The sequence below is a fragment of the Panicum hallii genome, chromosome 2, assembly GCF_002211085.1.
Source record: "Panicum hallii strain FIL2 chromosome 2, PHallii_v3.1, whole genome shotgun sequence".
Classification (NCBI taxonomy): Eukaryota; Viridiplantae; Streptophyta; class Magnoliopsida; order Poales; family Poaceae; genus Panicum; species Panicum hallii.
The window spans coordinates 8,166,531-8,178,551 of record NC_038043.1 but is presented as its reverse complement, the minus strand read 5'-3'; the positions used below and the strand labels follow the sequence as shown (position 1 = coordinate 8,178,551).

Genomic DNA, 12,021 nt, shown 5'->3' with positions numbered 1-12,021 from the left:
CCCCACCACAGCCGCAAAAAAGCCAAACATTCCGCCCTTCGCCGCCGCCGCTTTCGATCTTCTCCCCGCGCGCCCCGAACCGGCGAACCTCGCGGCCACCGCAGGAGATTCGCCCACGCCCGGCGGCCTCGATTTGGGAGGAGGAGGAGGAGGAGGTAGGGAGGGAGGGCGGGCGGGCGGCGGGCAAGATGAGGCTGCTGCGGGTCGCCACGTGCAACCTCAACCAGTGGGCGATGGACTTCGACACCAACCTCCGCAACGTCAAGGAGTCCATCGCCCGCGCCAAGGCCGCCGGCGCCGCCGTCCGCGTCGGCCCCGAGCTCGAGCTCACCGGCTACGGCTGCGAGGACCACTTCCTCGAGCAGGACACCACCGCGCACGCGTACGTCGTCGCCGCCGCCTGCCTCCCGTCTCGGGCTCTCGCCCGCCGTGAATCACATGAAATTCGTGCTACCGAGTTCTTTGTGTTCACCGGCTTGCTGGAGAGGAAGTGCCACGTACTACTGTTCCATTTAAACAAAGTAGCAATTCGAAGATGCCACGCTCTCATGTGCTGGAACATTAATCTTTCCCCATTTTGGAGAGTCTGGCACTTGCACTTTGGTAGGATCAGCTACTTCTAGTGCACTCTGATAGAATCACTTACTTCCAGTTCACTTTGGTAGAATCAACTTTGGTTTCAAAAAGTTGCATGAAACAGTAATTTATTTATGATTGGCTTGTCTAGGAAAAATGTTTCTGTGCGCTATGCAAAGAACATGTAAATAACTTGATAGTTTATCCGTTCCAAATTATAGGCCGTTCCTATGTATCTAGAAAAGCCAAAAACACCTATAATTTGGCAGAAGCGGAATATATGGCAGGGCAACCAAATGGCCCATGCTATTTGAGCTGTATTTTTCTGAATTCGAGGACGTTAAACCATTCCATTTAGCTTGATAAAAGTGATGAATATGCAGTGCTTATTTTGAAGACACTATATTATTGCTGTATCGAGTTTTAGTATCCGTGTATTTATGTTCCATTTGATGTTATGTGCAATTTTTTCTCTTAACTATGGTGTCTCAATCTGCAGATGGGAGTGCTTAAAGGACATTTTAACTGGGGGCTATACAGACAACATCTTATGCAGCATAGGAATGCCAGTTATTTTCAATAGCGTACGGTATAATTGCCAAGTCTTCTGCCTAAATCGCAAGATAATCATGATTCGACCAAAGATGTCCCTTGCAAATGATGGAAATTATCGGGAATTTCGGTGGTTTTCTGCTTGGACATTTAAAGATGAGATTGTTGAGTTTCAACTTCCTATTGAAGTCTCAGAGGCTATAACCCAGGATACCGTACCTTTTGGTTATGGTTACATGCGGTTTTTAGATGTGTAAGTACAAATGCAGCTTCCTGCTTGGTTTCTATTTTTTGGATATGATTTCAGCTTCCTACTTTTCTAGTGAAACATGCTAGAGAAGACCATTCATTTTTTCCACGGCTGTAAAAGCATATTTTGTCCTGTACATGGTGTCAAAGATCCCCATTGAAACATTTTTCAAATTGATTTTGGTATTGGAAGAAAATCGGAAATTCTCACTTTCTATGTGCTTCATAAACTAGTGAATGTATATACTCTCTGTGATAATTTGTATATTAAATGATGATAAAGCATTGCTTAATTTTAGTTACTATTTGATCTATTTCATGTTTTGTTTTAATTGTTATGTCCAGATCTTTGGCTGCTGAAACCTGTGAAGAGCTCTTTACTGCAAATGCTCCTCGGATTGACTTAGCATTGAATGGTGTTGAGGTTTTCATGAATGCGAGTGGAAGCCACCATCAGCTGAGGAAGCTCAATCTTCGGATTGATTCCATAAGGAATGCAACCCAAACATGTGGCGGTGTTTACATGTATGCTAATCAGCAGGGATGTGATGGTGGCCGCCTTTATTATGGTACTTCAAAATGGCTCTTGTTTGGATTCTTGTAAATGCATTTTTTATTACCTGATTTATGATGTGATTCTCTTTCCTCATCTTGAGTGTTAAAACCTGTCAATCAATTTTTTGTTATTCCCATTTGTCATTCATGTGTCTTTTTATTTTTTTTCTTACTTGACAAAAATGGCTGCTTACTACATTCAAATGATATTATCCACTGTGCACTCAAAAACAAGAAGCAGAATGCCTTCCGCTCCCTTTAATTTGTTGGAGGTTGTAATGCAGCAACTATATGGAGGATACATTGCATGGCAGTTTGGACCTGGTGGTTTCGGGTAGACCATCAGAGGGCTGTGATATTATGAATAGAATTTTTGAAAGTGTTCTTTCTACAAATAACTCCTGTGCTTTTCTACACCTCATAGATGCAGATGGCTGGGGTAACAGATGGTTATCCGTGATCATATATTACTGGGCACTGGAATTAAATTTTCTTTCTTTTTTGAACTGAAGTAGCTTCTTATAGAGCTGTTTACAGAAGATTCATTAATTATGTATACTGTTTCCATTTTAAGAATTCCTAATGACACTCTGGATTTGGCCCTTTCTTCTTGCGATAGTATGTTATGTTGATCATTATTCGGGGAAATTGACAGTTTGTTCTAATGTTCCCCACTAGATGGGTGTTGCTGCATTGCGGTAAATGGTGATTTGATAGCCCAGGGATCCCAATTCTCATTAAAGGATGTAGAAGTGATGGATGCTCTGGTGGATCTTGATGCTGTGAGTTCTAAATCCTTTAGGTGATTCTTGTGTTTGCATAATCCTGTAAATGTTTCCTATTCCTTTTTTCCTCTGCCTTTAGTTATACAAAAAAACCATTCTTTGGTTTTTGCCCGACCAACCTTGATGAAAATTGTTGGCTATCCAAAAAATCCAAAAAATGTTGTTGATAGAGCTGGTGAGGTTGCCAGTAGCCCAGGATTGACAAATAATTCTTAGTGTGACCTAGGGCCAGGAGCGTTCAATTTTTTTGCAACAATTCAAGCAAGTGCCAAATTCTTTGGACACTACCAAAAATTGGTAAGGTGGATTGAGGCAAAACCTATACATTCAACTAGAGCCTAGAAGTCTCCCCAAATTTTCTATATCCACATCTGAATTCTGAAACACCTTTCCTTTCTTTTGTCCTGTCTGCAAAGAAAGAATATTTGTTAAAAAATTATCACATTATTATTGGCACGATATTTAGTTCAGCTGGTAACCTGGTATATCCATTCCCTGATTTTACTTATTCTTCACATCTATTTGGAAACTTCTTACTTATCGAGTGTTTACCTATTTACAGGTCTCCAAAGTCTGTTTTGATTCCTTATTACTATATTTCTGAAGTTTTAAGCTTTCAGCTGTAAATTGCTAGTTATTTTACTGCACCTTTAATGCATGAGTTGTATTCTGGCACAGCTAATCATTCTTTCATGCATCCAGGTATCAAGTTATCGAGCATCTGTTTCTAGTTTCAGAGAGCAAGCAAGCCACAGAACAAATGTACCCTTTGTGAAGGTACCATATAAGCTTTGCCAATCATTTCGGAATGGAATGGTTCCAACTAGTCCAGTTCAGGTTAGTTGTCATTCCAATATTTGAGATTTTTTCTATGATACTTCGATATGGAATACTATTTGCTGTACTATTTTTTTTTACCATATCTGAAAGGGACTCGAGAATTCTTCCAGTTTACAGTTTTAAGTAATGGGACTCAGCAATAATAGACCTTTCACCTGGTTGTGTACTGTATGATGATTAAGCTTTGATAGGCGATGCCTGCTAACTCATCCATAGTTAACCATGCATCATATATAACAACTAATGCATTTTAGAAGAATTTCACTTTACACCCCAAATGGTTAATCTTGAATTGGACTAAGATATGTGTCAATGCTTGGAGCCCATTTTATTGATGCCCTTAATGCTTAGCCATGCTTGGGTTTGGAATTTCACAACCCTTGGTTGATTTTTTGGTGTAGTGCAGAACACAATATGTACTGCAGAGCATCTTGGGTTAACTTTTAAAGTTCCTTCCTGCAAATATTGTAGCTATCATCAACAATCTGTTTGAACATCTCTGCTTTAGGCTGAGAAAACATTACATAAGTCATTGTTATGCTCTCATTTTCATTTTATTAAGTGCTCATAGATTAAAATTCTCCCTTGTATCTCTTTGGAGTCTGGGCCCCTTGCAGTACACTGGTGTATCATTGTGAATACTGTGCTGAAGGGTATTAGGAGTAACCTTTTCTATCACTTTCACCTTTAATATTGCAGGTTATGTATCACTGTCCTGAAGAGGAGATTGCTTTTGGACCTAGTTGTTGGCTATGGGATTATTTAAGGAGGAGTCAAGCTTCAGGATTTTTGCTTCCACTTTCTGGTGGTGCGGATAGTTCATCTGTTGCAGCAATAGTCGGGTGCATGTGCCAGCTTGTCATAAAAGGTCAGGTCTACTTGTCATCTTCCTTTTTCCGCCATTTTAGCAGAAGGTTCTTTGAAATGTCTTTGAAATATAGATGCATGGGGTAACATTTAGGGATGAGAAAGCCACCTGACTATGAATCTGCATACATTTGTGTTGTGTGATGCTGTTGAAGTAAGACTATGGTTCATATCATGGCATAGGAAATTAGAGCAAACTAGATCTTCTGACATCAAAATTAATACATCTCAAATGTCATGGAAACTGTAAATGATGGTCAAATGAAAGTATAGTGAACCAATACATCAGCACTTGAGCTGCTATAACATGAGTTTGTGAATTGGCCACATTTGATCCCTTCCTACTGGACTAGTTGTCAAATGTCTCATTGATTAGAGTCATTGGGGCAAAGTTTCTTGTGTGCTGGTTCCTCTGTTATAAGTGCTCTGAACACTCGATGAACACTAGTTTTTGTGCTGCGATGAAGCTGCAGCTTTTCGGTTTTCTTCTCCTTTATTTATAGCAAAGCTAGTAACAAAGTTTGAAGTGGGCTTTAGATCATGGCCTTAATGGCTCCTAAAGACCAGGCACTGCCTGCTGACTGGGCATGCAACTAACCAACCGAAACACATGCTAAAGACTAGGACACTAACAAGCTAACTGACTAACTGAAACTGACCAGGCCTAAACAACCTGACCGACACACACACCTGGACACAAGATTTCTCTTAACATCTTCTTTGATTAATTCTTTTTTTCTACATTAATGAAGTGATACACAGCTCTCTTGTGTATTCGAGGAAAAAAAAGTTCCTCTTGATTAATCGATTACTGCTTACTGGTTAGACTTCAAATTATATAGTTTGGATGTTTGGTTACTCCTACCACCTTGAGAAGGGATTATCTAGTAACTATATACTAGTAGTAGGTAAGGTAAATGTGCCAATCCCTATGGGTACCTGTCTTGGTTCTTTTTTAACTGGTAACTAATAAGCCGTTGTTGGAGATGTGAACTTTCTGCTAATGCCTTATCAGACAGAAAGCCCACTGACAACAACATTAGACAAAACTGTGGAGCATATGGAATCGTTACTCTGTGGTTAATAGCCTTGTGTATCTGGATGCATGCAGTTGGTCTAACTCGCATTTTAAACTGTGATGCATTGTCTTCACCTGCAGTTCACGTTATGTTGTTACATCTACAGTTTTTCTTGTGAACCACACTTAGCGTTTTGTCAAGTTACTTTGGTATACACCTTATTTTGATTCTGATCACTATCGTCGGCAATACTTTCATATCTTTTAGAGTATTCCTTATGGGATTCGTTATGGTACCTATTTCATCATTAACGATCAAATCTTGTCAAAAGAATTAATAAATAATAATCATATCAACTACATACAGATATAGAGAAAGGAGACGAGCAAGTTAAGGCGGATGCTTTGAGAATTGGGCAGTATAAAGATGGGGAGATTCCCACAGACAGCAGAGAACTTGCTAAACGTCTATTTTACACTGTTTACATGGGAACCGAAAACAGGTGATTTTTTTTTTCTAATGACCTTGTTCTAATGTATGCCCTAACCTTTTGATGTGCATCAAATCATGCTTTTGCGAGTAGTTATCTTATAATGCTTATTTCCAATGACCTCATTCTAATGTATGCTTTAACCTTTTAATGTGCAACAAATTATGCTTTTGCAAGTAGTTATGTTATAATGCTTTTTTCTACTGTATGTGCTCTCAAACAATGTTATAATTTTTTTGAACAGCATGGTATTTGATCTGAGGGAATGTGTCCGTTATATAACCTTGTTATGAATCAACACCAAAGTCCAAAAGTTAGGCATATTCTCCATAACTGCAAGAGGAATTGGTAGCAGAGAAATCAACATATATTTGCAAAAAACCCCTAGTTTCTTGATATGGAAGAGAAACTTCAAAGATGAAGTCATTGTACAAAATAAATGAAAGCTTCCATCCTTTTATTGGATCATGTCTAGATAGTTATAGTTCCTTTTGTTTTATTTCGAACTCTTCATATGTTTCCTTTCTTAATTTAATTTAAGCACACAGGCACATTTTTTCATTTTAAAAAATTGTTTGTGGCACATGCTTGGTGGTAGATGAAGTTTGTAAACTTTTCCTTCTGATGGAAGCGTTTTCATTTCTAATTGCTAACAGAACTGAACTTATGATTGTTTTAGATGGTAATTTTGTGATGATTTTGAAGTAAATGAATTCAAAGCATTAAACAGGAGATACCTGCTATTTATTCATTGCTCTTTAATCTATATTCTTGCTTATCCATGATAATGTAGAAACTTTGTTTGTTGAAGTTGTAAATTGTTAGTTTGCTTTATTCACACTGCTGCGTTCTGTACAGTTCTGAAGATACCAGATCACGTGCCAAAAGGCTAGCTGATGAGATTGGTTCATTCCACTTGAACGTACCCATTGACAGTATTGTATCTGCCTTTCTTTCCTTGTTTGAAACATTGACTGGGAAACGACCACGCTACAAGGTATTTGTTCAGTGTGACTTCAATTTACTAATTAATTGTACTGCAGCTTGGGAACATATATTTCTGTATTGATGTTTATTCACATTTTCATAATATTTTAGTTTATGGCTTACAAAGATAAACTGAAACTTCTATTTAGTACCCTTAATGGGTATGTCGTGCAAGCTTCAACAATTAGTTAGGCTTCGGTGGCTTATTACACGCCCCCCCCCCCCCCCCCCCCCCCAAACACCACCTCTAAGGATCATTACACTTTTATATTCTATACAACATCCCTTAGCACTCATGTTTAATCTATTCCCATAAGTTGCCAAGCTTAAGAGGCCTTAGAGTATTTGTAGAATGGTATCACTACAAGGGGTTTCAGTGAATTGTTGTGGCCAAAGGTTCTCAGCAGCAATAATAATGGATTAAAAGATTGACGGTATCCAGCTGTTTGGCATCCGTTCTAGCCTTGAATGTTAAAAATATCAGACCAAAAGGTCTGTATGATTTCCAATTTCAAGAAAAGTCCATTTTACTGGCTCAAACCATATCTGTTTGCTTCAGGTTGATGGGGGATCAAATATCGAGAATCTGGGATTGCAAAATATTCAAGCACGAATCAGGATGGTTCTAGCCTTTATGATGGCTTCTCTGATGCCATGGGTCCACAACAAATCTGGGTTCTATCTTGTTCTGGGAAGCTCAAATGTTGATGAGGGGTTACGTGGTTATTTGACAAAGGTAAGCTGACTTACATTGTGCAACTTAGATGTAATGCTGCATAGAGACCCAACAGATACGGCGTTCTCTTTATAAGTTCTATGACTGGGATGTCTTATTTGTTGGTGTGGGGAAATGATAATAAGACTGTTCTTCCTTTACTAAGTATGACTGCAGTTCGGCTGATATAAACCCTATCGGAAGTGTAAGTAAGCAAGACCTGAGGGCTTTCTTACGATGGGCAGCAATTCATCTCAAGTATTCGTCATTGGCTGAGGTTGAATCTGCACCACCTACTGCAGAGCTTGAGCCAATACGCGCAAACTACAGTCAGGTATATATAAATACATATAAACTTGATCTACAACATTTATATAGAAACCATCATAAGCCATTGTTGATATATCTGCTTAATTCTGTAGTGCAAAAGTGTGATTTTTTTTTTTACTTAAGGCTTGCACCATGGTAGAACTAGTGCGCACTTGTTCACACACAATGGTAGAAAACTTAAGTTCACCCAATTTATTCTCAAGGATGAACCAGAGGGGCTAAGGTTGAACAGAATGAGGCCTCTGGTAATATGGATGCTAAAATTGATATCACACCGTTTGCAGTTGAATCTGACTTTGTGCAAAAAGAGCTGAAAAATTATGCATGTACTGACTTAATTTGGTAATATTGACCCTGAAGATCACTTGTATGGATTCGACAATTCTAGCTGTTCTAATTGATGTTCTTTTTTCGGAAGTGTCTGTTATTTTGATCATGATGTTGTTTTTTGTCTGTATCAGCTACTTTAATTCCATATTAAGTAAAATTGCATTTTGCGAATACGTGGAGTGTGTCTTTGCTCGAAAGTTACAGAAACTTCCAGTGTCAATGCTGCATCTTGTGTGGGCCTAGTTTGTCTTTATGCAGTTCCTATAATATCCGACTATTGAGGTGCTGATTGAAATTTCCCATGCCCTTGTGGGTAATGCATGTTTTATGTGGGCAATTCGAATGCATTTTACAAATTAAAATATATATAGTGCTCTTCTCCTGGTAAACTGTTGAGTGACATACCTAATTAGCAGATAGTATTTTCAATTCCTTGGGTTGGAATACTCATTGATAGCAAGTTATCCCTTTTTCTATGTCCATCTTTATTTCAATACCTGTAGACTGTAGCAGGATGAGTTTCAGTTTAGTTTTTGTATCATCCTCATATTTCATTTTTAGAAACGTGTCTTAACCAGCTACCAAGAAAGTATATCATGTCAACTTGACTAATTTCCTTTTTGTCCATCTTGACTCTTCTCACTTGACCATAATTATATGTAATCAGTTGGATGAAGTGGACATGGGAATGACATACGAGGAGTTGTCAATATATGGAAGGTTAAGGAAAATTTTCCGATGTGGTCCTGTTTCAATGTTTCAGGCAAGTATTTCAATATTTGAGGTCTTGTTCAGAACACAGGTTTTGCATATGGAAAGTTAATTTTCACAAGAATCAGAGAAAATTTCTTTTGTTTCAAACATTACTTGAATATTTTATTCCTCACTATCCTGTCACCCAAAATTGCATTGTTCTGTCCACCGTGTGCTTCAAATTTTATACGCTATCTGTCTGTCTGGATTTATCAGAACATTGACAGGTATTATGAGCGATAGTATTTTTCATAGCTATTTATTTAAACAAAGCTGTAAATTTATCCATCTATAATGACTTGCCTACCTTAATTAGCAGTTTTCTTCTAAGTTATTGTTGTAGGGGCTTCAATGTTGCGCAAAATCCATTCTATTTGTTGCCCTAATGTTTCTCACGAGCATTTGCGCAAAATCCTTTTTGTCTGCAATTTTGGCCCTAATATTTCTCACGATCCATTTCCTCATCTCTCCAGTCACGTGTAGGAGTACCAAATGATGGAAATTTGTTTTTGAAGCGCTAAAAATAAGGTTTCTACCAATGTTAAGTTATTGCTTAGGCTCAATTATTTGGAACCTAGGAATTTTGTTTAAACTTTTGAGGAATCAAATAGAAGCAATTCTATGCCCTTGGGAGTATGAAACTTATCCCGTGTGGTATATGTTATCTAGCATGAAAACTACCAGAGAACATGACAGTTAAACTGATACAAAGACACTAATGCTGAACTTGCTAAAGTTATTGTAATTTTTTTTTGTCTTGGATGAGTTTGTAGCATGTTAACTATAATGCAGAATAGAGCTAAACAGCATGTCTTGCTTTAGCAAATCCAAAGAAGTTATCAGGGCTGAGTCACATGTAGGGAAACTTTAAGGAATGTATATGGAGGGGGCACCAGATTATAGACTTGGTTACCTTAGATGCGAGAGATTAGTTGTTATCTTCTGCTTTGCCAAAAACCAAAAAACACTGAATGTGTGTAGTAATCTATATTTTGCAACCATCTTAAGTTGAACTTTCAAATAATACATTGTTCCTTTTGCAAATGTGTTTGAAGTTTGAACAGTGGGCTCCTAAGTTACAATGCTAATAGAAACTGCTGCAGAACCTGTGCCACAGTTGGTGTGGGAGATTATCTCCATCTGAAGTGGCTGACAAAGTGAAGCACTTCTTCAAATACTATGCCATAAATCGGCATAAGATGACTGTTTTGACACCATCTTATCATGCTGAGGTATTGATCTAGTGCATTTTATTGGTGTAAGATGTCTTCTGCTGCTCTAACCCCTGTGCTGCTTTTGCAGAGTTATTCACCAGAAGATAACAGGTTTGACCTTCGCCAGTTTCTATACAATTCAAGATGGCCATACCAGTTTCGGAAGATCAATGAGCTCGTGCAAGAGATGGACAAAGATGGCAAATGGGAAACTCCTGCGGAAGGGCAACTGACAATGCAGACAGGCGCGCAAGGAAGTGGAATGGGAGTTGTGGCGGCCGGATCCGCCAATCCCAGTGCCGGGTTCTGAAGAGAACCATACTGACAGGCTACTGATGTACACTTGTCTGTTTGCTTCCTGTGTATTGCACTACTCTCTGCTAAGTCTAAGAGAGCTGAAGTTGTTCTAGTAGCATAAATTGAGCCAATGATGCAAAATGTAGGCTTCCAGATCTTCGATTCTGTGTAGTACGGAGTGGCAACTAAAGAAACTGTGAAAATAAGATTAGAATCCTTTAGTAATCAAATTATTCGACTTCAAGTGACCAGAGAAGACTATTACTGTAAAGAACCAGCTTAAAGGAAACTAACATTTCGTTTTGTAAGTGCCCTTTCAAAATCATGTGTGTTTGGTGTTATGTGATTTCTATCTAGCGCCCAGTGTTGACAATTTGAAGTTTGATGAAGTAACAGTAACGTGAAGTTCGGACTGATATTGGGCCTGCAAAGGGTGTCCCTTTAATGTCATTTTTCTGTTCATCAGAAACAATTACATACAGTCACTGATGCTCTACGTTTTGACTAAATCTCGGTCTTACTATCAATAATGTTTAAACTTTAAATGCTTTTAGTTTGGAAACATGAATTAAAAATCATATGCGTAGACATATTGACACTCTAAGTTCCTTAAGCAGGAATGATAATCTAACTAATTGGCTTTATGTTGAATACCGAATCTTTTTGTGAAATACTAATATTTAATAAAAAAATTGCAAAAATAGTTGGTTATTTTTAGTACCATGTCGGATACGTGGCACATGTTTGGGCTGACCTAAAGGCTGCCGGCAGCCATGGGCCGACTGGGCCCACATCGAGGCCCAAAAGATCTCTCAGCTATGCCCTGATCCACAGACTTTCTTACATGTTGACCGTCACTTAACCATTTTATTCCCTTCTTCGAAAAAAACTATTTTATTGCCACTCAAAAAACAAACTTAACCATTTTATTAATTGAGTAAAATTAAGTGTACAGAACCAACCGAAGAGCATACATGCAAAACAGAACATAAACATATTAAATACTACCTCCATTCGAAAATATAATAACTTTCAGACTTAGTCAAAATCAAATATTTTCATCTTTGGCCAACAATATCTCTAAAAATAATTATTTTTAAATAAAAAATTTATATTTTACGATAGCTAATTTTATTATAAATAAATTAATATTATTTTTATGTTGTTATATATTCTTTTTATCATATAGGTCAAAGTTTAAAATATTTAATATAAAAATCTAAAAATAGCTCTATTCTAGGACGGAGGTAGTAGCATGTTTGCAAAGTGCAGTAAATTTTGGGACAAATTTACTATTCCTTTTATAAGATTAAATAAGGGCAATAGTACTTAACTTTCTAAAGTTGTGTATGTTGAGAAAACAACTGACAATTTTTTAAATCACATAACACTAATTTGATAACACTACCAGAAGACCATGTACACAAAATATAACGCGAACACATTAGTTAACATGCTTGCA

At 37.9% G+C, this 12,021-nt stretch overlaps 1 protein-coding gene across 2 annotated transcripts; it reads left to right on the top strand.

The window, feature by feature from the left end:
• On the top strand, positions 1 to 10,900 carry LOC112880571 (glutamine-dependent NAD(+) synthetase). Of its 2 annotated transcripts, none has more exons than XM_025945270.1 (13): positions 1 to 382; positions 1,076 to 1,381; positions 1,723 to 1,946; positions 2,611 to 2,714; positions 3,420 to 3,554; positions 4,257 to 4,425; positions 5,810 to 5,945; positions 6,792 to 6,930; positions 7,480 to 7,656; positions 7,802 to 7,969; positions 8,963 to 9,058; positions 10,152 to 10,280; positions 10,351 to 10,900. In XM_025945270.1, exons 1-13 carry the CDS (start codon positions 189 to 191, stop codon positions 10,570 to 10,572), a joined length of 2,199 nt encoding a protein of 732 aa, XP_025801055.1. In that variant the 5' UTR covers positions 1 to 188; the 3' UTR covers positions 10,573 to 10,900. The 2 variants fall into 2 exon arrangements, with proteins under 2 accessions (XP_025801055.1, XP_025801056.1); XM_025945271.1 differs by lacking the exon at positions 1 to 382 and adding an exon at positions 587 to 603.
• The last annotated feature ends 1,121 nt before the right edge of the window (positions 10,901 to 12,021 follow it).